At 45.2% G+C, this 27,844-nt stretch overlaps 1 protein-coding gene across 4 annotated transcripts in view; it reads left to right on the forward strand.

The window, feature by feature from the left end:
- qkib (QKI, KH domain containing, RNA binding b) overlaps positions 1–27,163 on the forward strand; it is a gene marked incomplete at its 3' end in the record, with an annotated part of 51,796 nt that extends 24,633 nt beyond the window's left edge. Inside the window, exons 3-7 of one of the 4 annotated variants that reach the window (XM_083694431.1) lie at positions 1,354–1,470; positions 7,143–7,286; positions 19,715–19,802; positions 20,411–20,707; positions 23,415–27,163. In XM_083694431.1, the coding sequence (XP_083550557.1) occupies positions 1,354–1,470; positions 7,143–7,286; positions 19,715–19,802; positions 20,411–20,707; positions 23,415–23,497 (729 nt within the window). Of the gene's footprint in view, positions 1–1,353; positions 1,471–7,142; positions 7,287–19,714; positions 19,803–20,410; positions 20,708–21,502; positions 21,607–23,414 lie in introns of those variants that run through there. The other 3 variants (XM_083694432.1, XM_083694433.1, XM_083694430.1) reach the window with 3 other exon arrangements.
- Between the last annotated feature and the right edge of the window lie 681 nt (positions 27,164–27,844).

A 27,844-nucleotide genomic window follows, 5' to 3' on the forward strand; every position in this document is an offset into this window, starting at 1 on the left:
AGGTCAAAGTGTCCACTCATTTATGTTCACTGTTGTTACATGTTACAGTTTTGTTTTTGGCTGATGTTGGGATACGAGTAAATAAGATCTTAAAGTTGTCCAATGATGTCAAACCGATGAACAGAATTCCCAGAGAGAGCGAGAGAGGGGAGAAGGGAGGAAGAGGGAGGAGGAGAGAGGAGCGAAGGCAAAATGAAAAGATGTGATTCAAATTAAGGGCAGAGCACAAGATAAACATTGATCGCTGCACTCGCAGTACATAACTTCTGACAGGAGAACGGCGAAGCAGACAGGAAGACGATATGTCTTCCTGCTCTAAACCTCGTTTGAATAGATTCTCCATACTTCAGACTCAATTATGTGTGTTGTACAGCACTGATACAACCAGAAAGGAAGTAACCATAGACTAGATAACAAGTTTCTTACAGAGAGTAACTGCTCTTTGTTATAGCCAGTCAGTCAGTCAGTCAGTCAGTCAGTCAGTCAGAGTCAGTCAGCTAGTCAGTCAGTCAGAGTCAGTCAGCCAGTCAGTCAGAGTCAGTCAGCCAGTCAGTCAGAGTCAGTCAGCTAGCCAGCCAGCCAGCCAGCCAGCAAGTCAGAGTCAATCAGTGTCTCTCTGTCTCTCTCTCTCTCTTGTCAATCATGGCTCCCAGCCCCTCTATCTGTCTGTCAATGTCAGTGCCAGACCATCAATAGACAGCCTTTACTGATTGACAGTGGCCGTGTGGCCCATAGAGGAGAGGAGCTCTGGCTCTGGCCGATCGATGGGCCAATGATCGCTGAGCCTTATCTTGTCACCGCCGGCCCAGGGCTGGTTGCCAGGCGCTCTTGGATATCGGCTGCTTTTCAGCCTCCATCGAGCGCAATTGTCAGAGCGGCGGCCCAGGTGATAAGGGCGTGAGATAGCGCTAAGGTGTCAGGGTCAAACGAGAGGCTCCCCTAAGAATCTCTTTTTCACTCTGTCTCTCTCTTTCTCTGTGAGTGTGTGTGTCTCTCTCTCTCTCTCTCCCCCTCTCTCTCTCTCTATCTCTCTCTTTTTCCTTAAACATTACTATCAACATGTCAGGTTCTGCCAGGAGAATATTTGTTACAATATTATCAAGTGTCATCTGTCTACTATATCCTCAAACTAGTGGAAATAGGGGGGATGGCCTCATTGTGATGCATGGAATGGAATGAGGAATGGTATCAAACATGTGTCCTTCGATTTCTAGTTTGATATTAATGTGTGTGTGTGTGTGTGTGTGTGTGTGTGTGTGTGTGTGTGTGTGTGTGTGTGTGTGTGTGTGTCTGTGTCTGTGTCTGTGTCTGTGTCTGTGTCTGTGTCTGTGTTTGTGTGTGTTTCTCTGGCAGTTTAACTTTGTGGGCCGGATCCTGGGACCACGGGGGCTTACAGCCAAGCAGCTGGAAGCGGAGACAGGATGTAAAATCATGGTTCGCGGGAAAGGCTCCATGAGAGACAAGAAGAAGGTGAGGCAAACACACACACGCATGCTCACGCTCACGCTCACGTACGCGCGCACACACACACACACACACACACACACACACACACACACACACACACACACACACACACACACACACACACACACACACACACACACTCTTTGGGCACATACAGTGTAAGCCCACCCTCATATACAGAAGGCATTCTGCCATTTGTTTTTGGTCTATTATCGATCATGTTCACCATTGACTGCCCTAATGCCCTTCTCCCTGAGGGCTCCTCTCATGGAGTAAGACCAGTAGTGTGTAGTTTTATATGGTCCATATGACCAGCACCATACATACAGTTCACTGGCTACATGTGTATGTAATTGAAAGATCTGTCCAGTGATGGAGGCCCCATCTGAGGCCTCTGATGAAGCACATATTTCCTCCTATTGGGAAACAACAATCATTCCCCCAAGGCTGCACCACAGCCCTGAGAGGGATGGGCAGGTGTTCAAACATTGTCCTTGGCCTCAGATCTGTGGGGCCTCCACTGGGGACTATGGAAGGGTCTATGGAACGTGACCATGCTGGGACATGTGCCTCTCAGCACTGCATGAGAAGAGCTATGGGAGGGGGTCTTTGACCAGGGGGGTCATCTATCCAACACACACACATGCGCGCGCGCACACACACACACACACACACACACACACACACACACACACACACACACACACACACACACACACACACACACACACACACACACACACACACATACACACACACACACTATGTACTTATTATTTATTTCTCATCTCTCTTAGAGAAAGGCTCGATTGTGTTTCCACTGTATAAGTGGGCCGGCCTGTATTTGGACAAGTGGTGTTAGTGGAGATGGTTATCTGAGCTCTTCCACAGTGTCTCTATGGGGACTCTGGCTAGAAAAAATAAAACAAGCATCTCTGATATCCCTGTTGTGGTCTCCTCTGCTCCCCCACATCTGCTCCAGCTCTGTATCCTGTTGAAATCCAGCTGCTCTATCTGAACACTGTCTCTCACCCCGCTCATGGACACAGCTTTCTCTCTGTTACGTGGTTAGCAATGACATTTGCGGAGCTTAGCAGGGATGTATTGCCATACTGTACCTACCACCAAGATGATTAGGACAATTCTTCAGTGCAGCTCTCATAACAAATAGGGACAATATCATTCAATACATTCCATACACATAGACTTGATAAAAATATTAAAAAGTAGAACAACTATTAAAAAATAAGTAGAACTTAAGACCAGTCCATGAAGTGACAGTGCTTTTAAGTGCTAAACTTCTGTTCTAACTTTTCAAGTTCATGGAACACATAGCCTCGGGGTAAGTGCTGTTGGGAGAGCAAGCTGTGTGGTGCAAGTGTGTACGTAAATGTGTGTGCACACAGACACACATACACTCTCACTCTCTCTCTCTCTCTCTCTCTCTCTCTCTCCCTCTGCCTCTCTTTCATGCACACACAGACACATGCACACACTCTTAAACACAACACGCACATGAACGCCCACAGATACAAGCAGACACTTTCACACTATACACACATATTAGCATTCACACTAGCTCCTCCTCAGAAACAGCATGGGGAGAGTTAGGCGTTGTAAGACAAGGGGATGGAGTGGGCTGCTGTGCTGATAGTCTCTGCATCCCTGTGGTTGACATTATCATTGTCCTGACAATAGCTGTCAGCTATGCTTTTGCTCTCCCAGAGGCCTGCTGGCTATTACAGTTATTATGACTGTCGGAGTTGCTTCACACACATCTACTCATCTCCTCCTAGACCCACTGGCCATCTCAGCTCATACACGGCTTATAGCTCCCCTTGAGACAAGGCGCACGTGTGTGTGTTTGTGTGTGTGTGGTGTGTGTGTGTGTGTGTGCGTGTGTGTGTGTGTGTGTGTGTGTGTGTGTGTGTGTGTGTGTGTGAGAGAGAGAGAGAGAGAGGGGGGGGGGGGGGGGGCTAATCTCTGTGTGAGAGCATCATGTCGGTGTGTGGAGTGTGTTTATGAAAGTCTAGTCTTAGTTTCAAAGTAGCTTTAAGAACATGTATCACTGTGCATACATATTAGGCATATTGTTTGTACTAGTATTGCCAAGGGTCTTCAAAGAAGCGTGAGAATCAAGCTCACTGTGAACTCATTGCTCAGTAGTTAGAATTACCTGTGGATGTACTGTACCGTACTGAATGGGGAAGTCTCTTTAATGACTAACAGATATTCTAAAAGGCAGTGAGGACACGAGGGACATAATTAAAGTGTGTTGTACCTTAGTAAGGATGAAAAGGCTTGCTTTGTATTGTTTGCCTTTCCTTGGTGAATACATACAGTATCCTATAATGCTTAGGTTATATACTATATGTAAACAAATACACCAACTGTGTGTGTGTGGGCGTGGGTGTGTGTGTTTGTGTGTGTGTGTGTGTGTGTTTGTGTGTGTGTGTGTGTGTGTGTGTGTGTGTGTGTGTGTGTGTGTGTGTGGGCGTGGGTGTGTGTGTTTGTGTGTGTGTGTGTGTGTGTGTGTTTGTGTGCGCGCAAGGGCTGAGGAGGAGAGGAGCAAAGGAGAATGCTATAACAAAAGAAATAGCGTAACCCTGGATTTATGTTCCACCTAAATCCTCTAACAAGGAGCTTTGATGTGACGGGCCTTTTACACAATCAAGAAGTCGCCTGGATTTCAGAGAAAAGCACAGTCTTATTCTTCTTGCTTCATCACCCCCTTAACCTGAAATCCCCAGAGAGAGAGAGGGGGGGGGGGGGGTAGTCTTAAACTCTCATTCATGCCAGAGCCAACAGTGTATCATGTGTAGAAGGATGTTGAGATTCTATTCAGTCAAGGCCTTCAACAGAGCGGGATCGACCTACTATCTATAGCCGCTCGCAGTGCCTCAGAGACTTGACTTACTTCCTCCAAATCACCTGTCAGAACACTAATAGTGAATTTCACTAATTTCCTCTATGACCAACCAGCCATAATTACAGGGCATTTAACTGAGATAGATGTATTCTGACATTCTTCTTCTTTTGCCCACAAATCCAATTCATTTATACTGCTCATGTTTGACATTGACGTGACGAACACACTCTGTCATTTCTTCTCTTTCACTGACTATTACAGATTACAGTCGGTTACTTGAGTAGCTCAGAACCTAGATTTGGAGTGGAGGTGTTGACATTGATTAACCTTTCTGTTGAGTAAATCCACCCCCGCTTAGAGACTACAGGTGGTACAGCCCAGAGATCTCTTTTACATTTCATTACCCCACACTGCCTCACTGATAGGGGAGTTATTAGGAATGGTGCCAAAAGATAAAGAATGTTTTTCTTTCTGCTCACATTCTATCTGCTCACATGCACACTGGCACACACACACAAATATGCAGTTCAGGTTTGCATTACCTCTCGTCCTGCCATCCTTATGCACCATACCACCTTCTTAAGTTCTCATAGCCCCTAACCCCCACCCCTCTCCTGCAGTCCCACTCCCCCCACTCCTACCCAATTAGTCTTCCTCCCCCCAGTCATATTGGCCCAGTCCTTGTGTTGTCCCTCGCTGTTCCTTTGTGGGGCCGACTATCCTTCAAGAGAGGCATTATTGCCTAGACTAGGATTACAAAGGAGCAGACCCATGGATTTATGGTAATTGATTATGATCCAGGTCTGTGGCTGTGACCAGCCAGAGTGCAGAGACAGAGAGAGAGAGAGAGAGAGAGAGAGAGAGGGGGAATAAACAGTTTTTATGGAAGGACGCACAGCTGGACAGCCCAGGCATTTAAAAAGACTGAGGGTAGATCACCTTGACTACCGCCATGTCATGTTCAGTCCTGGAGGGCAAGGAGGAGGAACTAATGTTGTTGAGATGCTGACTCTTCCTCCCATCCCAGATGTAGCCAGCCACACACACACACACACACCATGTCCACCCCACTCTGGTTGCTTTTTCAATCTGTCATTGACGGCATGTCAGTGGGTGGGCTGGCTCTGTGACAGCTAGGCGCTGTGGATCAATTTGTTTGTTATAACAAAGTTAGCTAGTCCAGTACTGTACCAGTGGCCAATACCTTTAGAGTGCATTACAAATAACCGCTGTAAAAACATTATTTTTTACATTAAAATGAAAAAATAACCACCCATGGTCGCTATAACAACTCATTAACAACATCATCCAATATCTGACATTCTGCTAGAGGCATCAGTAGCTATACAATAGATTCTTAATTCAAAATCTGCCCCAAAAATGGAAGGACACAACCACAGACAGCTAGCCATCAATGTTCCATTTGCAGCTACAATAGAGAGAGGAAAAAAGAAAATACAAAATATATGTGTTAGGCAGAAGAGAAGGATGGGGATGTAGTGAGGGATACATTTGCTTGACCTCTTATTTCTCGGGACAAAGCCAATTAGATTTAGTGTCTAACCTTAACCCTTGCATGACTGAAACTTTCTTTTCTTTCTTAAACTGAGACATCTGTTATTCATTGAATACTGAATTGAATTATTTAATTCAGCTGGGAGTGTTTTGTTCTTTAAAATGTGTGTATGGAGATATTTTCATCTACAGCATGCATGTTGCAGGGTGGAGTGGTATCTGGATTGGACACTAGAGGATGTCAGGTCCATTCTCATTAATCCATGTTTATTTTCCCGAACATCAGTCACATCACTAAGAACCTAACCTGTCTCCATCAAAATAAGATGTGGTCTGAGCTATATTATCTAGATAACCAGTGCTGTGTCTAGGTCCTGCCTGTATCCTGTGCCTGTGCCTGTGCTTGTGCATGTGTGTGTGTGTGTGTGTGTGTGCTCAGAGAGGTGTGTGTGTGTGTGTACAAGGCTATAGGCACTCAACTCTGTTTCAGCAGTAATCCTGGGTTAGCTAAGAACAAGCCCTCTTTGTAGAGGAGCGCTACCTTTCATATCATGTCCTCCGCTACAGTGTCTGGGTTGAGGCAGATCAAAGGCGCGTCTGTTCGGATACGCTCTGTATTTGTTTGTTTTGGTGTGTGTGTTTCCTTTGTAGCAATGGCTGGTTGTTGTTTGTTCTACAGTTGTGGTTTGGGGAGGAAGCAGAGGAGAGCATGGTTGACTTGTGTTGTATTCCCATCACTGTTTTGTGTGATATTATAACTTTGAGAGACTCAGTGAAATTCTAAATTCTGTTGGGGTTCTAGGTGTTGGGGTTCTTTGTGTGTGTGTGTGTGTGTGTGTGTGTGTGTGTGTGTGTGTGTGTGTGTGTGTGTGTGTGTGTGTGTGTGTGTGTGTGTGTGTGTAGAGCGTCCTGGTAAAAGGGAAGAGTGACTAGTGATTTTAACCTCTGTCAGTCTCCATTGTTTTCACCCAGACAGACACTTTTAGATGCTCACGTGGAGACGAGGAGAAGTAGGAAAGCTATATCTGATAAAGAGAGAGGGGTCACATTCCACATGTACGCCTAGTGACGTCATTAAAGAATGTGGGTCTGTGAGTTCAACCAGTTGAACAGGGGTCTTGTCATGCAAAGGATTATTGTACTTTCACCGTTCTCATCAACCACCATAAATCAGGGTGAAGGTTCTGTGGACAATTGAAAATGTGACCATTTGATATTGATCACTGGTGATGACTGACATTCATTTTCTAGATTTGTTTTTTAATTGTCACTTACCCCCCCCCCCCCTCAGGAGGAGCAGAACCGAGGCAAGCCCAACTGGGAGCACCTCAACGAGGACCTGCATGTTCTGATTACGGTGGAGGACGCACAGAACCGGGCTGAGATCAAGCTGAAGCGGGCTGTGGAGGAGGTCAACAAACTACTGGTGCCTGCGGTGAGTGTGTGTGTGTGTGTGTGTGTGTGTGTGTGCGTGCATGCGTGCGTGCGTGCGTGCGTGCGTGCGTGCGTACGTCCGTGTGAGAGAAAGAGAGACAGATAGCATGGCATGTTTTTGCTGATACGCATTTTCTGCCTTTCGTTTCCTGATGTCACTTGATGAATAGGAAGTGAGAAATTCTTCATCCCTCTTTAAAAGGGGAAGTTTAGGTCTGGGCTTGCAGCCTGCAGGATGGTGTAATCTTAGTCTGCTGTGCACCAGCTTCCTTTAGTGAATTTTGAATGTTATTTATTGAATGTACTATTCACAGATTCATCTACAAGTATATGATATCAAGTCCCTGGGTGGGGTGGGGGTTTACAGTTAACGTGTCACAGGAGGGTCTCCATCACTGGGATCATGTGACTGGCCCGTTAGGAGGGGTTATTAAAGCTGTCATACATAGATCTGGTCAGCCTTCTAACAAAGAGAGCATGACCAGTGTGCAGTGCACTGTCCTGTAGCTGGCCTCATTGATCAAATGACCACTCCTACTGTATATTAATGGAGAACACAAGACAGCCATGTCGGCTGTAAGATGAGGGACCTGGCTGGGGCTGGGAGTGGTGGGACATACCTTGGTGCATGTTAGTGGGGTGTTGTATTTAGGTTGGAGCTGGAATCAACTGGGAGAGGTGACCAACTGTGTGTTAGTTAGTCGGAGGGCAGGTCGGGGCTGATTTGGGTGAAATGACTCACTTACTTGCTAATAAGGGACATACAAGGAGGAAATGATAGAGTCATGTGACTATCATCACGGGACAAGCGTATTCCTACCCTGATGTAAGTAAATAAAAGGACAGTGGCAACTTCTGTGTTTAAGGAATATGTTACTTGGTGTAATCGGCAACAGAGTAGTCCATGCTCTGGGTGCAGCCGTGTGGTCTGAGCCGAGAACTGAGTTTTACCTCAGCTCTTCTAGTGTTTTACCCATTTGATCTATCACCCAGTCTGAAGCAGGATACAAAGCATTACCATCTTAATTGGTTTGATAGTTCTTGTCACACCTAACGTGATCACTCACCATCACAGGATGTTGTGAAAACCAGTTCCAAATGGTTGGCCTGATTATCATGTCTTCTAACAGTCTACATCTTGACCAGTGTAGGCATATAGCATAGCTGTAACTGGGAGAGAACTGTGTCATTGGTGCTGTCATTGAATTTATGTGGTTCAAAGTGCACATAATTGGGGAAAGTATTTTGATCAACTCTTGATTCTTGATCAAGTTCTTTTTTAATTTTAGATTTAATTTTAGATTGTTCTCCAAACTAGATTGATTCATTTTTATTCAGAGTGTGTTTAGCAGCAGAGGCCGCTTTCACACTACAATCATAAAGCTATGGCTCTGCCTCACTGGGCTGCCATGGCAACTGCCCCCTGGACAGATAGAATAAGGATGTCACTCACCCTCAGGCTCCCACTGCAACAGGCAGCAGTGTTCTGGTTATCAAACTGGAAACACCAGCATCCTGGAACCAAGTTTCCCTCTATGGTCCGGTTCACTCCAAGTCTGTTTCTCGCCCTCTGTCCCCTCTTCCCTCTCTCCTGTCCCCTATTTCCTCTCACCTATCCCCTCACCTCTCACCTGTCCCCTCACCTCTCCCCTGTCCCCTCTCCTCTCCCCTCACCTCTCCCCTGTTCCCTCACCTGTCCCCTCACCTCACCCCTGTCCTCTCACCTATCCCCTGTCCCCTCTCTCTTGTCCTCTCTCCTGCCCCCTCTCCTCTCTCCTCTCCTGTCCCCTCTCACCTGTCTCCCCTCACCTCTCCCCTGTCCCCTCTCCTGTCCCCTCTCTCCTGTCACCTCTCACCTGTTTCCTCTCCACTCTCTCCTCTCCTGTCCCCTCTCCTCTCCCCTCTCACCTGTCTCCTCTCCCCTCTCCCGTCTCCTGTCCCATCTCCTCTCCCCTCTCACCTGTCTCCTCTCCCCTCTCCCGTCTCCTGTCCCCTTCCCTGTCCCTCTCACCTGTCTCCTGCCCACTCTCCTCTCTCCTGTCCCCCCTCTCCTCTCCTCTCTCCTGTCCTCTCTCCTCTTTCCTCTCTCCTGTCCTCTCTCTCCTCTTCTCTCTCTCCTGTCCTCTCTCCTCTCTCTCCTATCCCCTGTCCCCTGTCCCCTCTCTCCCCATCTCTTTTGATAAGGCTTGGAGACAGTGTGTGTGGTAAAACCCATTAGCCATGTTTGCCTCTGGGGGCTTGTCATAGACAAAGAAATGAGAAGATGTGTTTTTCTCTGTGCGTAATCTAACAGCCAGCATCTTTGTTTCTCTTACTACCCTAAAGAGTTTCCTAATACCATCTGAAATGTACATACAGATTAAACACAGTTCTGCTCCTCATTTGGGCAGTAGAATTACACAGTTGGATAATGTGGTCCATTGCATGGAGCTACTGTAGATGGTTGATTGTACAGTATCAATATTCATCTTCATTGTCATCATCATCATCATCAACCACTGCTAGAGGCAATAAAAAACAAGTGTACAGTAAACATGTTGTCCCCCACAAATTATGTAGCCCTCTATAAAAGGAGGGTGATAAAGAAACCTATGAATGAAGCTAGATGTTTATTCATAAACATTTTATTATGACACTCTGAATGTCTCTGTTTTACAGTGATGTGTCCCGGTTGCCTTTCTCTTGGTGTGATCACCTTCTGTGACCAAAGAGACAAATAATTTGGGCACCATTAGGCTACTATCCTACTAACTCTATTGATATAAGATGCCTTTACTCCAAACACACATTTCACCAATAGGCTAAAACAAAATATTTGCACACACACACACACACACACACACACACACACACACACGCACACACACGTGTGTTTGCTTGTGTGTGTGTGTGTGTGTGTGTGTGTGTGTGTGTGTGTGTGCGTGTGCGTGTGCGTGTTTGCGCATGCCTGCATGTCTTTGTGATTCACAGCTCCCAAACATAGTCATTGAAGCAATTCCTCAAAACTCAAATTCTCTGCAATAACAGAGATGAGAGAGGAAGTGCTGATCAGAATGTGGCATTCATACAGTAGGATCTGATTTATTGGCACATACTGTCTTTGGACTGTCCTCAATTCAAATAGATATGATACTGTAACTCTGAATCATCCTTTCCAAACGTTTAATCATTAAATGTGGCAGTTAGCCTTGAGGTCAGAGAGGCTGACCAATAGGTCACTGGTTCAGTCCCCACCCCAGGAGGGAGGCAGATGTGAGCTAGTGACTAGTAGGTTGCTGGCGTCATATCTAAGGTGCCTACCACTGCTGTTGTGCTCTTGAGCAAGGCACTTAACCCCTAACTGCTCCAGGGTGTTGAAGGTGTGTGTGTGTGTTGCCTTGGGGGGGGGGGTGCAAAAATGACCACATACCAACAATTGATTTGAATTGATTGCACTGCTAATAAAACAGTGTTTGTTTGTCTAAAACTCCAAAGAAGAAGTGTCTATTTTCAGTTCATCAGTAGGAGGAAGTACAACGTTAGCGTTTTGTCTACACATCTGAGACAACGATAAGAGGGGAAACTCTAACAGCAAACTCTGCCACCTGCTGTAATGCTGTCACTGCTATCAGTGGAGCCCCCCCCCCCCCCCCCCGTCTCTCTCCCCACCTCTGCCTGTGCCCCCCTAGCAAAAGCAGTAGCCATGCCTGAACGCTAACTGTCTGGGTGCTGAAGGGACTGCTTTAATTAAAGTCCTGTCTATCAGCATGGCTCCTGGCCCCCACTAACCAGACAGATGCAGCCTGCTTTAATTGTCAGGGCTAAAGTGGGTTTCAAGTAGGTGTGTGTGTGTGTGTGTGTGTGTGTGTGTGCGCGCGTGCGTGGTGCCTCCGTCCATCCGTCCATCCCATTCCCTCTTTTGCCCTCCATCCCACCCCTTAGGCTTGGCCAGCTGTGCTGCTACAAAGTTTGAGCGCAGGCGAACCTGAGCAAACACACACACACGCTCTTGGAACCTGAATCTCTGCAGCACAGCCTCTCTGTCAAGTTAAACACCTCCTTAGCTCCTCTGCTTGTGGAATATGTACACTTGACAGTTTTTATTCAACACCGGCTGTCTCGAGGGAAACGGCGAGCAATTGGCTCCAGCTCTCGTTTCCTCACCTTTCTATCCCTTTACCATATCTGCCTCCCTCAGTCTCTCATACTCTCTCTTCTCTGTTCTCACTCTCACTCTGTCATGCTCCTGCTCAAACGTTCATACCCTCTCACTGTCTGTCCTACTTTGTACTCACACTACTAAAGCCTGCATTCAAACAATCAATGGTTCAGGATAAAAACTCCACAACCATTACTGTAGACTCTCTATCCCACATAGATGCTTCAAACTTTAAGAATAAGAGAGTTGTGGGCAACTCTTATACACTTTGTAAATAGAGCTACAGTGGATTCTGTTTGAATTCCAGCACTAAATATGTACGTACGTACGTACGCACACACACACACACACACACACACACACACACACACACACACACACACACACATTTTCTATGTTTTGTGAGAAAAGCTTGAGTGGGGTTTTAGGATGTTGTCTGGGATGCATTGGTCCAGTTTGCAGGTTTTGCAATGAAAGTGCTTACCCAGCATGTTCAGTGGGGGAGTTAGTCATAGACAGCTGACTGTCTCACATTGTAGACAGGATTAAAGACGACGTAAACATTCACTTGCAGGTCTTTCAAAGAGGTGGCTATGCCTCGTCAGTCCCTCCACATCCTTCGGGGGTTGTGGGAACTCGATTAAAAATCAATGCAGTGTACAAGCCAAGGCGAGAGAGAGAGTCACCCGTTTGTTAGGTGAGTGAGGGGGAGCATCGCTATTTTCTACCATTGTTGTATTATGAGTGAAGAGAGTGCTTGAGAGTGGCTGAACAAAAGCCCACTGGTTTGTGGGAGTTCCCATCTGTTCCCTCTGCAGCACAATACACACACACACACACACACACACACACACACACACACACACACACACACACACACACACACACACACACACACACACACACACACTCACACACATACACACACACACACACACACACACACACACACACACACACACACACACACACACACACACACACACAGCACTCTCTAGCACTAACACAATAGGTTCTCTCTTGCATGACATGTTGTTCTGTTGCTCTCTGTTTCTAAGAGTGCAGAGGAGAGAGGACTGTGTGCGTGTGCCGCTATGTGATTCTGATTCATGTCAGGTTAGGCATGTGACTGATGTGTGGCAATGTGAGTTAGACTGCGTGTGTGTGCATGTGTGTGTGTGTGTGTGTGTGTGTGTGTGTGTGTGTGTGTGTGTGTGTGTGTGTGTTGGTATGTGTGTGGCTCCGTGTGTGGCTCCGGTTCTTGTATGTGTGAACAGCAGGGACCTCTTCTCTGGTCACATGATTGAGTAGTCATCCAGGTCTTTGAGGCTGAAAGACCATCAAAAGAGCCTTTGTTTACAACTGGAGTGTGGAAATCCTGAGCTGGGCTTTCAGCTCCTGCAGGGCTGGATAATGCTCTCTGTGGGGCTCTCTCCCCCTCCACATAAAGTTCTTATCTCTCCCTCTTTCTCTCTCTCTCTCTCTTTCACACGCACACATTCTCTCTTTCTCTCTCTCTGTTCAATCATTTTGGAGACTAGTTTTGAATCTCTATCTCTCTCTGGGTGATCCACCCTGTCCTGAGCAAACAGACATGTTTTGGAACTCACCCAACGGGCCCCCTTCCTCCCTCTCCTCTCTCCTCTCTCCTCTTACATCGGGGATCTGAGAAAAAAATGGGGGGAATGGGTTGAAAGAGGTTAGAATATGCGTCTCCGTGGCAACCTGTTGAGTGGCTCTTGTCCCGGGCTTTCAAAAGAAGCAGGGGTCATGTGACTGTAAAAAGAGAGGCTTGAATTCCTCCCCAAACTGCCCCTGTTTTCAGACCACGGGGGTAGAGCAGGGACCCCTCAAGCTCTGGGAAACAAGCTGTCTATCTCCATCCTCACCCTATCGCCCCCTTCCTCTCCTCTCCTCCCCCCTGGTAGTGAGGGATTCGAACTATTGAGAAAAAACTAGAGAATGTGTTCTGAGAGTTAACACAGAAACAAATCTACTTTGCCATTCTATTTTGCTTAGATATTTCATTTCAGCAGCTGCCACCCTCGGGCGTGTGAAACGAAATGTCACATTAGAAATAAGGCCTGTTCTGACCATGCACCTTCTGTCAAGAAAACCTATATTTTTCATAGACAGGGCTATTGCTGTATACCGCCGCGCTTGACTTCTATGCTATTATGGCATGGATTATGGATGTCAAAAAATGAAGTATTTTTTGAAAAATTAAGCAAGGCTAAGCGGGTCACCATCAACTTCATGTTATTAGAATCTCTTGAATTCCAATTCCAAGTATTCTCACCAAAATCTTAGCTACATGAATATCAACATGAATCCAGAGTGCTTGGGTCTGATAGTGATGGAGATTCAGATGCTCTTATCTGACACAACGCGATACAATGTCACCACAAGCAGACAGAAAATTAGAATGTCGGCTGGAAATGAATTATGAACAAGGTGCCCCGCATGGCCCCAGTAGTCCCACTGGATGATTCAGCTTTCTGCCCAGTTTGGATTTGTATTCAGAGGATACAATGATGAATACAACTCGATAGTAATTGATAATCCATTCAATTGATCCAGTCGATCGATTGTGCTAAAGTTCACCATAGAGCCCCATGCTAGCTTCGCAACACAGTTCAAACCGGCATTACCGCCTCTGTCCCTCTCAGACAACTCTCTCACAGTTATAAGTGATTTAGTAGTACCTAAGCATTCCATCGCGGTAGCCTATTAGAATGCATGGTTCACACAGCACCCCCATGCACTGGGGACACCTCTCCTCTTGACTTCCATTTTTTTTCCCTGAAGCCAATTAACATGAAAGCTCCATGTGCCTGGAGCCGTGCAGGGAGCTCGGAGAGATTATCACCCGAGATGCTGAACGCTTCCTTAAGTCTACCCCCTCCTCCTCAGGCTCCTCCTTCACTTCCTCTGACCTACCATGACTTTGGATTCTAACCCTGTATCCAAAGGAGTGTGATTCCACTACACACACACACATACACACACACACACACACACACACACACACACACTCACACACACATGCACCCGCTAAGTGCTCTCTCGTGTGTGTATGCCCCAGTACACACTAGTAGAAATGCATAAAAGTACATCGACATACGTTATTGTGATAAGTTAAAGACAGCCTGTCTCTTGTCTCTACTGTAGCAACCCGTCCACCCCCATGTCCTGTCCAACCAGGAAAGGCTTTTCCACACCAAGACTGTTCTCAGAATAACCAGCAGGCTAATTTTACCCTCCCCATCGCTTCTCATTGTGTCAGTTCTAAGACAAAGGGCAGACATGGTTTGTTGTTTGAGCCTTGCATAATCAAACAGTCTCTTGTTAGTGTTTGGACATGCAGTTACTGTATAAACAGTTGTGCAACGTGTAGACCTTTTGGGACCTTTTATCCCACATTGTTGCATAAGTCACTGATCATATGAATATTGTATAGCTAGAGTCAATTGTTAAACATTTGTAGCCCTTGCCATTGGTCGTTGGTCTCCATGGTGCATTGATGAACTGTTGAGCGAAACATGGATTCTGTTTGTGGATGTGAATTGTAACGAGTGTTCATCTAATTAGCCAGCTAGGCCAAATAAAAGGAGTGCTACAAGTTCAATTAACATATATATTGGATTAAGAGCCAATTACACTCATGTGCTATAATGCAGAGGTAATCTTTCCCTCTGTGGTTTACTAGTTTAGTGTGTGTGTGTGTGTGTGTGTCTGTGTGTGTGTGTGTGTGTGTGTGTGTGTGTGTGTGTGTGCGCGTGCGTGCGTGCGTGCATGCCTGAGTGCATGTGTTTCCGTGTGTGCGTGTGTACATACTTTTTGTGCGTGAATGCACACGTGTGTGTGTGTGTGTGTGTGTGTGTGTGTGTGTGTGTGTGTGTGTGTGTGTGTGTGTGTGTGAGTGAGAGAAAACAAACAGGAAACGGGGCCTTCCACAGTGTGTTTTCTCTGCGCCGAGCTGCAGCGTCTGTGTGTCCTGTCTCAGCTGGAAGGGTGGGTGTCTGTACACACCCGTGCCTGTCTCCAGCTGCACAGTAATTAATGCAAGTCCCTGGGTGACTGTGTCTCTGGAACAGCCCTGCAGTTGACTCAACTCTCCCTCAGCAGAGCCTCTCAAACAGCTTATTCGATTAGCTGCAGTGACTCCCACTCTGGTTTGGCTCTGATGTTGTGGGGATGGGACATATTGAAAGTTTCTAGTAGAAATTGGTTGGAAAAGTGGTCGGAGTGTCCGTGTGATTGTGAGAGACAGGAAGGGCATGAGAGGATGAGGTGACGCTGTGGCCTGCTGCCAGGAGAGAGGGGGGAGGACAGGGGAGGATAGGGGGATGTTCAGAGAGAGCAGCTGTACTCACTGGGAGTGGGACACGTTCCTGGAGGGCTAGGGAGAGAGAGAGGGAGAGAGAGAGAGAGCGAGGCGTCCGGTTTCCAAATCCACCCCTGTCCTCTCTGTCCCTCTTTAGCCAATTAGAGCGTATCACCCTTCCTGCTCCCAAACAGCTAATCAGAGGGGCTGTTGGAGTTGACAGGCACCGCCCCTTCACCCTTGCCCTTGAGCGGGGGAGCTACATCGTAAAAGTTGTTGTAATGGTCACTCCCGACCCACTTTTACCATGGTGTTAATCACCGTCATCTTTGCTTTTGTTTGATGTCAGTAACCAGTGACATACAGATGATGAGAGTCACAATCTAATGAGAATTACATTTATAAATGCTTAACGGAATTTGTTCTGTGAAATATGAGAAAAGCTTTGTGTGTTTGGTTGTTGCGTACTGTACTCGCCACATTGAGAGAGGAGAATAGATATGTTGAAATCAATCTTCTGACAAAATCCCCAAATAGCATATCAGTCATGATCATATTTTAGAACAGCGGGAACCGGAGGCGAAAAGAGAGAGGGGGGATCAACAAAAGAGAAATAACAGAAATAACAGAAAGTGAAATACTGAGACTAGAGAGGGGGAGGTGAGGGGGAGATAGGGGGAGAGAGAGTCAGATCGACAGAGACTAAGGGAGAGAGAGAGAGAGAGAGAGAGAGAGAGAGAGAGAGAGAGAGAGAGATAGTCTGACAGGCTGTGATGGAAAGGGGTAGGCTGGCAGTCATTGTTTTCCAAAGGTCCTGGTGATCCCAGCCTGAATAGCATCGGAATTATTCCTCTTTATGCAAGCTGACATAAAAAGCATTCCACACAGCCTGACCTGAGCAGGCGACCAAAGGGGGCTGTATCACTGGAGTCCCTGACACACACACGTGTGTGCACGCACACACACACACACACACCCAGAGATAGACATACAGACAGACGGACAGACATACAGACACACACAGACAGACACACAGACAGACAAACAGACAGACGGACGGACGGACGGACGGACGGACAGAGACAGAGACAGAGACAGATAGTGGTTCCTGTGGCAGGCTGTTTGCATTGACATTTTCACTATTAGAATATCACAATATATTCAGTCAGTTCATCGTGACATCTTTTATATGCAGTGTCATTTTCACAGTCTCATGATTCTATATTCTTCCGTGTGATACTGGGTCAGAGTTAAGCGTTGACTTTGACACTCCATCCACCAAAAACAACATTCTCCCGTTTGAATCCCCTGCATCATCCTTTCAGATCTTATTTTGCTTTTGCCAGTAAAGACTAAATCCTGTGCAAAACATGAATTCAAAACCTATGAGAAGAACCATGTCAAATTGAAATGGCATCTCCAGTTCGCATAATCAGTGCAAGAAAATAGGTAAAACCACTTAAACAAAGACGCAGGGGAGCCATTGAAAAGAGGCTTTTAAAGAGTTAAATGCTCCATGTTAGCATGGTCATGGATAGCATGGTCATGGCTGAAGCCCGTCATATTGGATAGTACACATGCAGCACTCCAAACATGCAGGCTGACTGCTGGTGCCCATAGGGAGAGATGGGAGGGAATAATGCAAAACCAAAAAACAGACTTAAGGGTGTATCGTCTGAAGCATTTGTATTGGACTGAAATCAACCTTATTGATGTTTGCTGCAAACACCAGATTCTCAGCACATGCATACACACACACACACACACACACACACGCACGCACGCACGCACGCACGCACACACACACACACATACACACATACACACAATCGTACTGACACAAACATCCACATACACACACACACACACACACACACACACACACACACACACACAAACAGGCACACACACACTCTAGTATCTCTGCCTGGCTTCTGAGCTGTGGCACTGTGAGTTGTGCAGAGAGTGTGTCTTTGTGTCTGCACTTGGCAGGGTTTCACCATACGAGCAGGAAGGGCCCACGGCAACACTGTCACAGAAGGACAGAGAGAGAGGGGGGGAGAGAAACGAGAGAGGGCATAGCAGAGGGTTGGGATACATTAGGAGGGAAACAAGGTAAAAGGGAGTTTAGAGTCTCATTTATTCTAAAAGCAAACATTGTTGTGCAGAGTGAAAAGAAATGAGAAAACTCTAACCTTCCCAACACAACTCCTAGCATTGACACTGACTTTCAAAGACAAGAGCCCAACAGTCATGGTGGATAGACAGTCTCCCTTACCAGAATAACAGCAGCACAGGTGTTACAGAGTCACAGGTGTTACAGAGTCCAACAGGACTCACAGGTGTTACAGAGTCCAACAGGACTCACAGAGTGACAACACAGCACCACTCATTGGCTCCGTGCTGCAACTGCAAGTTATGGAACCGAAATATGAACGTCGTCCACCTGAGTCCAAAACAGAAAGATCACCTCACCTTCTCTTATACTACCCCCCCCCCCCCCCCCCCCCCCCCACACACACACACACACACACTTCATATGCATATTGTAGCGTCAATGTTGCTCAAAGATAATCGAACTGTACCACTCAAGGACAAGTGCACCATTTGTTGATTAAATAACAAGTCAGGGTGATTTATTTCAGAAGAGCCGTTCCTCCAAAGACTATTAATCACTCCAGACTTCACTTATTAAAAAGTATTGATGTTTTGATATATACAGGACTTAGTGACTGTTTTGTTGTTTTTTGCTTCCGGGGGCCTATTTGAGTCTTTGCTCATAGTCTCTTTTTCAGAAGCCCCTGCACTTTGCCCCCCCCCCCCTCACTCTCCTCCTGCTGTGGGCCCTCATCTCATTTTTACAAGTCTTCCACAAAATCGAGGTTCTGATAAAGACACAGAGTCTGATTGCATTTTCCTAAAGTTAATTGTTGCTCCAGGCCTTGAGATTAGTCATCCTAGTGATGTGAGAAGAGTTGGACTCAGATGAACAAAGTATTTCAGTACTGTTTGCAGATGATCAGATTAGAGATGATGTGAATATCACAGATGCTGAGCGGATAAGACCCCCCCACCACCACCACACCACCTTTGTGTGTTTGTGTGTGTGTGTGTGTGTGTGTGTGTGTGTGTGTGTGTGTGTGTGTGTGTGCACTCTGAAAGGATTTTAAATCAAACAATTACTGTAAGGTTAAAGTAGAGATTCTCAGCTTTTGTTTGATGGTATGTGTGTACAGAAATTACAAACTGTTTATGCACCTATTTCAGGGTCCCAAAAAGTGATGGGACACTTGGCTTGACAGGTGTTTCTGGTTCGTTAGATGTGTTCTGTCATATAATTTGTGCAGTCATAAGAGAGCTCTCAATGTCTAGTATTGATTCTAAGCTTTGTGTTTGCCTGGGAAGCCATTATGAGGTTGAAATATCAGAAAAAATCAATCAGAAACATTAAACAAAACCTTAAACCTACCAAAATCATTAAATGGAAAGAAAGCACTGGTGAGCTCAGAATCGCTGAGAGCTCAGATCTCGAACGGCCTGGTAGGCAAAGGAAGACTTCTACAGTGGATGACTGAAGAATGTTCACCATGATTAAGAAAACCCCTAAAACAACAGTCCCACAGATCAGGAGCACTCTCCAGGAGGTAGGCGTGAATGTGTCATAGACCATAACATACCCTAGACATACCTTAGGCATACCATCCCATCCACAGAAGACTTCACCAGCAGAACTACATAGGCTACGCTCCACTAGTTAGCAACAAGAACAGGATGGCCACGGTTACGGTTTGCTAAGAAGTACCTAAAAGACCCTGCAGAGTTCTGGATAAAGGTCTTGTGGACAGATGAGACAAAGATTAACATACTTGATCAACAGCGCAATGTTTGACACTTGGTGTGTGTGTGTGTGTGTGTGTGTGTGTGTGTGTGTGTGTGTGTGTGTGTGTGTGTGTGTGATTAACAGGCCGAGGGAGAGGATAGTCTGAAGAAGATGCAGCTGATGGAGCTGGCCATCCTCAACGGCACCTACCGAGATGCCAACATCAAGTCACGTAAGAATGACATCACCTCTCTCTCTCTCTCTCTCTCTCTCTCTCTCTCTCTCTCTCTCTCTCTCTCTGTTGCCAGGCCAAGGCACTGACTGACACTGGGTGGGTTGGGGGGAGGCTGTTGTATGTAATTCCAACTGTTCTTTTCTCTAACAAGTGAGGAGTTTGTGTGCCATGCAGTGTAGCTGAGCAGCTGTTCTGTGGGTAGCAGGGACTCAATTCAGTCCCTCGTTCATTGTTCTTTCACAGAGTGAAAGATTTGTGCTTCATTCTAATTGCATGTTGGTCACAAAGAACTCTAACCCAATACTTGAGATGGAACGGTAACTCATGTATACCTCTCTCAGATAATGTTAATTGCTGTGTAGTGTACTGTACATGTAAGCCCTGAGCTAGTTTGTCCAACAGTATGCATAGCTGATTCTCCGGTTGCGACTTACAGTATGTGATATGCTTTGAGCGTGCAGTATGAAATGCATGACAGATATTAACGTGTGTTATGTCTCCACCTTTTCTTTTACCCACCTTTCTCTCTCCACCTCCACATCTCCTCCTCCCTCTCTGTCTACATCCCCTCCCTCACCTTCCTCCCTTGTGTCCGCTCCCTCCAGCTGCCCTTGCCTTCTCTCTTGCAGCGACCGCCCAGGCGCCACGCCTCATCACCGGCCCCGGCAACGTGCTGCCCCAGGGTGCCTTGCGCACGCCCACTCCGGCCGGCCCCACCATCATGCCCCTGATACGACAGATCCAGACCTGCATGCCCAACGGCTCGCCCCACCCGGGTGCCACCCTGTTGCCCCAGGGGCCTGAGTCTGGGCTTATATACGCATCACCCTACGACTACCCCTACACACTGGCCCCTGCCACCTCCATCCTGGAGTACCCCATCGACTCCAGCGGTGTGTTAGGTAAGCATGCGTGTCCCTGCGAGTGCCCTGCAGCCCCTCATCACCACCACCCTCCCCACGGCCCGTGGACTCACAACCCCACGCTGCTCCTGCGACACTCCACTTAGAAACGTCCCTCCTCAGAATAATGCCCCCCCCCCTTTCCCCCTCCCTCCTACCCTGCCCCACAGCAGCCTCCAAGGCAGCCCCACTGGAGATCTCCACTCAGAGAGAAGGGTCGACACTAAGAACACTCCAGCTCTCTCCAAGTCTTATGTTTTACTATCCTGAGACACACATCTCTCTCTCTCTCTCTCTCTCTCTCTCTCTCTCTCTCTCTCTCTCTCTCTCTCTCTCTCAAAAAAAAAAAGAAATGTGTGCATAAATGAAGCAGGTGATTAAGTGCCCCACTGGCTTTATGTTATAAAGGAGGGAGCATTCAGTAAAAGGTCCTTTCTCTCCTCTTTCCTCTCTCCCCACACGTATAGCGGCCTTATGGTTTTGTTACGTTACTTCAGAAAAATCGGATTACAGTGTAAACTTGAACTGCTACAAATGCATCAAAATGCCAAAAGCAGCTCCTGTCCTATTGGGTTTAGGGTATTTTAGACACCTGTGTGTTTCCTCTCAGCCAGTAGCAGCCAGAGTTGCAGCCCAGTGCAGTGGAACCAGTCTTTGACCGTGGGTTTTGTTCAAGGGAGAACCGGGGAGGGTGGGTGGGCGGGGGGAGTTTTGATGGAGGGGGGTGGTGAGGGGGGAGCAGCGGAGCCTGGCGAAGATTTCACACTGTCTCTTTCTCTTGTGTAACCTATACAGCGTCCTCAAAGGCGGAAGAGCTGCCCCTCTACCTGGGGTTTCAGACCTGTCACTTTCCCATCACTGTGCAGCGAGGAGAGCATTCCAACCGGCCTCCCTTTTAAAGAAATACACCCCCTCCCTCCCCCCTCACAAAACACACACACACCGCACCCCCTCCACCCCCCTCCCCCCCCCCCCCCCCCCACACACACACACACACACACACACGTTGGACTGGCCGAGGATCGGCACTTCTGAACATCCACAAGCTACATGGGAAGGCCTGCCCTTCCCTATAATGTTCAGTTCAAAGTGACGTGTGTGTTACTGATGACCGTTTTTGATTTCCTGTCCTGATATATATTTGTGTATGATGATGAGGGAGAAAAAGCACTGAGCCCCACATTGCTGCAGAGTCCCCAGGGGAACCCTCTTCCCCCTTCTCTCTCTGGGCGGGTCCGGGGGGCGTCCAGGGGGGGGGGGGTAACATGAGGACGGTGAGGGGTCAGTGGGGGTCAAGTGAGGGGTTACAGAGCCAGGGGGTGGGGGTGGTGGTGGTGGGGGGGGGGGGGGGAGCACCTGGTAAAGCATAGGCTTGACATAGGCTTTATTCACAAAGTGATTCTAGGACATCCTGTCTCCACTGACGGTCTTAATTTCACTCTTATGAAAAACCACAGATTGAGACGAAAATCTATTGTAGCCACTCGAAACAACAGTCAGTGAGCATAGCCTTTTGAAATCGCTTTTTTGAACGATTAAAATGGACTGTCCTAAAATGGCTTTGGGAATAGGGCCCTGGTGTGTGTGTCGTTTCTGACAGGACCCACAGACACTCCTGCCACTAACTCCCTGTTCTCTTCCTTTATTCTTCAGCTGTGGCTTTCTCCACAAAAGGCTAAAAGAGTCTCAAGGAGCCTTACTGAGCCCCTCACCCGACCTGAGTGTTAACACACATGCGCTTTTTGTTTCACAGCTGCCTTTTGAGTAATGATGAACCGTGAGCCGGGCCTAGCAGTCAGACAGACAGACAGACAGACAGACAGACAGACAGACAGATAATAGACAGACAGGCGGCTCCCTCACTACTGACGTTTACACTGGCCAATCCTCCCCCCAAAGAGGCACAGCTCTTTATGCCATGTACAGTATGTGTGTGTATGGTTTGTACTGTATGTGTATATGTGTGTACACACACACTCTCTCTCACACACACACACACACACACACACACACACACACACACACACACACACACACACATACATGCATACGTACACATACTTATTAGACTGTTTTACTGACTGCTAAATTTGGACTTTAAAAAGATAGACAATACTGTCTCGCTTTACTAATCACTTAATTCATTGCCTTTTTTCTACTTCTTGTTTTTTTTTAAGTAAGAGATGTTCTTTTTTTACTACTGCAAATGTGCCTAAACGTTTTCATCTCTGGGCTTTGACCAGAGAGTGAGTGACCAGTATTATATTTAAAAAAACAAATAACTGGAGAGATTCTTTTCCTAATGGTCAACCTGAGATTATGTGACTAGTAAAGCATCCCTCTATATGTGTGCGTGCGTGCGTGCGTGCGTGCGTGCGTGCGTGCGTGCGTGCGTGCGTGTGTGTGCATAAATGCCTAATGTCTGTGTGAATCTGTCCCAAGGACTCAAGAACACAATGGATCCTTATGATCAAGGTTATTCCATAGTCATGAATGCTACTAAATCAGAGATTTCTACTTGTTACAAAACAATATGAGTATAATTTGTGCCTTAACATGAATTTCTAATGATTTGCATAATTTTCTAGATGTGTTTGGTCATATACAGTACATATATAAACACTGATGGTATGACGAGTTGACGAGATGGAAATGGCAAAGGATGACGTACCTAATCCTTGTTTTGGTAATGTTGTTGCAATCCGAGCAGGTGCAGTGACTGCTAAAGTTCGAAGGCACGAATTGCGGGTCCATCCTTACCAAAGGATTGTGACCGCAGACAGAGGTTAGTTTAGCTCCTATGCTTTTGTGTTTTATCTGCCTGCTCACTGTTGGTCCTGATCTGTTTTGCAACATGTACAAATTCTTAAGCTTGTCGTCCCAGGTTTGTGATGTGATGCAAGATACTGCACCCCCTCCCCCCCTATTGTCAACCTTTGGGATGGGAACATTGATTTTGCATATGTTTGTTCTCAGAGTGAGCGTGTGGAGGGTTTTACAATATGGTTCTGATGAATAGTGACCACAACACAGTAGTGATGATGCTTTTGTTGTTTAGGTAGAGACACAAACATACACACCTGCATTTAAAACACAACACTGCTTCACTCAACTCCATTATTTTGATGACCTTATGAATCAGACATGATGTTGATGACAAATAATGGACCACCCCTTCTTTACGCAAAAAAAGAAAAGAAAAAGAAAAAGATTAAGTTTCCCCCTCTGTTCAATAAGAATGTTGCAATGTTTTCAATGCACTTAAGTCTTCACTTGTAACATTGATTGATCAAGTATTACATTTGTATTTATTTGTTTATACAAATCAAATTTAAAGAATCTGACACATTTTATTGTGAAGGACAAAACAGAAGTGGGTGTAAACCTGTCATGTCATATTTGTTTTTTCACTGTCTAATTGGACTGCAATATCTTCCCATTTTCTCTTACAGTTTTTGATACAAATTTCAGTTGTTGATTTGTTGTCAAAAGCATCAAAGCCAGTCTTATGAGTAAAGAGAGATGGATACATGGTAGGCTATTGACCAGAGATGTGCATTGTGCATGGTTTATTCTGATGTTTTCTACAGATGGGGAAACAACACAAAGTGCCAAACCTTTTCCACACTAGAACATATTTTGAGCACTAGAAAGACACACATTTTTACTATTGTTTAAGTCCACATAAAAGTGAAAGTCAGACCAACAGAGTTGATTGAAGTAGGTATTTGAGTGCATAAGTAATGTTTTATATACCGGTAATTCACAATTACTCAATGAGGATTTTGCAGGTCTGTAGTCGACCAGTGCCATGGTCTCTGTTGTATCCTTTTGCTCTAGTGATAAACTGACAGGTGTGCTGTGTGCCTATGATAGATAGATAGATAGATAGATAGATAGATAGATAGATAGATAGATAGATAGATAGATAGATAGATAGACAGATAGATAGATAGATAGATAGATAGATAGATACTTTATTGATCCCTGAGGGGAAATTAAGGCGTTACAGCAGCTCACATCACAAACAACAACAACAAAATAAAGTGACAATAGAATAATAGAATAAAATAGACATCTGAAACATTATATACAGTAAGAACAGTCCAGTATGATTTAACATCCCCCAGCCTGACTCTGATCACCCCGATCGAGCCAGCCGGAGGAGGAGTTGTACAGTCTTATTGCGGCAGGCAGAAAAGATCTCCTATAGCGCTCCTTAGTGCAACGTGGTTGTAATAATCTGTTGCTAAAGGAGCTTCTCTGCTCTGCCACAGAGTCATGTAGGTGATGGGAGGGATTGTCCATGATGGCCAGGGGTTTGGTCCTCATCCTCCTATTGCCACAGTGTCCAGGGTGACATCGAGGACAGAACCAGCTTTCCTAATAAGCTTGTTCAGCCTCTTGGTGTCACCTTCCTTGATGCTGCCCCCCCAGCATACTACCACGTACAGCACTGCGCTGGCCACCACTGACTGGTAGAACATGTTCAGCAGAGTCCTGTACACACTAGAGGACCTGGTATGAACACATTGAGCGCAGCACTTCATAATAGGTATTTACTTATACCCAAATCATTTAAGGTATGCGATGTGCCTGATCAGTTGATGTCAATAATAGCAATTGAAGATAGAACATCCACAAGAGATCATTCTACTATTCATTGCTGCTAAATTATGTGGATCAATAAACATATTATCACTGTATTTAATAATAAGTAATAATGTTGCACTTTATATTGTTGGACATGCTTGAAACCCCTTCTGTAGCAAACACAAGATGTCTTTATGGCTATCATTCACATTCACCAGCAAATCCATAAGATAGGCTTTTGCTGTTCTATTCTGTACACACGTCTACAGATACATATACTACACATACAGGTATTATAAACTGGGTCAAAGGATACTAGGGTTTTGGCACTGTTGATCAGACTGAATTTCCTCAGAAAAAGTATGGTTCAATCACAACTGCTCTAAAACAAATGATTAGAGTGCATTTACAAGGGGTGTTATTACTAAAAGGCCAAACCTTAATAATAAATGAAAACTAAGTTATAACGGATAGGTGACACTGACAAAATTAATGAGAAACAAACTTCACATGAAATTGCACAAAGGCCTGTATTCAATCCATCTATTCATATATTTGGCCCGCCGGCCTGATTATTAACAGTTTTACTCCACTCAAAGTTTGGTCAACCATGAATCCAAACAAGTTGATAATGCAATGTAATAGAATTGACATTTGAGCATTTGTCCCCAGCGGTGACCTTTGGGGGTCAAATGATGCAGTAGGTGTTTTGAGTCCAGGCCAGTACTGTCAACCCTGTGTGTTAGTACCAGGCTGCCTCTGGTGGAGGCAGGGGAGGAAGCAGGTGTCAAGACAGCGTCTGAAATGTGTGCCACTTTATCAGTTCACATTTGTTGAATTATATGGTATCAAACGTGCAAATCAATTGGATGTAGGTTTTTTAGACAATACAATTTTTTTTCCCCTCAATCTGGACATTTTACGCTGAATTTAAAACCATTTTACAACTGCTGTCAACAATATATTTTTCCCCAAACTCTTAGAATCAGATTTACTATCTCTTTTCAATCTGTTAAAGAAGTCACACATTTCTTATTTCTTAACATCTGTTGAATTTTGCTTCATTTGAAAAGAGAGACTACGGCACAAATTTTGCACTGAACGATTTTAGAAAAGCATTCTTCATCTCCTCTGCTCCAGTCAGAAGGGCAGATATGTTTAAAAAGTGAAAACTACAACAAACCTCAGACGATGAAATGAAATGAAACAAGTGAATACATCATGTATCATTTAAGAGTCTTAAACGGACCACAGTGAAGTGGACAGAGTATTCTAGGGTCCACTTTATGGAGGAGTAATTGCCAGAGTATGAATGCATTTACGAAATACGAAATATTCCACTTGAGAATTTTTTTTATGTTTTACTGTAAGCTTCTTTTTATTTTTGTTGTTGCAAAGAAAATAGTATTTACTTGTGGCTTCTTGAAATATATATATAAATATATATATTAAAAATATAAAGCAGGAATGTATATGAAATGTCAGATTTTACTGTATTTTGCAAATAAATAGCAAGGATATTCTAGAGAGCTATTTGTAGAAAAGACAAATATGCATCATAGCAGCTTTATAGCACCACTTTAGAAAATGTCCTATATTTTTGAATATATTTTAGGGCTTTATACAAAAGACAGGACCTTTTCAGTGTTTATATGCAAGTGCATTTTATATTATATGTCCTGAATTGTCTATTGTCTCCTAAGCTGAGGGCACCGGCTGAAGTGACAGCTTTAGCATGCTCACAGCTTAAACTTTCATGGCTAGTATGCTACTTAGAAAATATCATGTAGTGTTGCTTTGTATCATTAAAGCAAAGATGTTCATGTTTGTTGTAAATAGAAAACATTCTTTGAAAAGGCAATAAAAAATTCTATTGAGTAAAAAAACAACAATCAATGTTTTGGCCCTAAATTATTTTTCCACGACAATGTGGTCCTCTTGAATTTGTCATTGTATACTTTCTAAATTCATCTCTGCTATAACAATGAAACATTCATATTCACTTCCATCATTACTAGTGGCTTGACTCTTGAACCTCTGAAGAGCTCTAATGCTTAATAGCAGTCAGATAACAATAACTTTACTGTCTGTTGTTAAGGCTATTCCTTCCTCATTTCATTTGAACTGTCCCTCTGTCCAGATCTCCTGTTCATTCACTTGACTGCTACTAACCATTAGAAATGTTACTGTAATTATCCTATTTTAATTTCCTTGCTGCATTTTTTTTATTTCCTCCTTTTAACATGTGAGCTAAGGGGTGTGTGCTGTCTTTCATTATGGTAAATCATGCTCTCATGATTTTACGAAAGTGTTTTAATAGTTCTTCTTGAACTCTTGGATTCAATCTACCCACCATATGAATCTATATCTTTACTAGCAAAGGAATTCACCCCTTTTTCCTTTCTTCCACAACACATTCAGTCCAAGGATCTGGATTTGCTCAAACATGTTGTGCAAGACATGAAAACGGTGTGTTGGTGACAGTCCTACAATTCTATGGTGGGTCGACTGGGTTCAGGGCTCAGTTGTGATTAGTAAAGTCAT

The sequence above is a fragment of the Argentina silus genome, assembly GCF_951799395.1.
Source record: "Argentina silus genome assembly, chromosome: X".
NCBI lineage: Eukaryota > Metazoa > Chordata > Actinopteri > Argentiniformes > Argentinidae > Argentina > Argentina silus.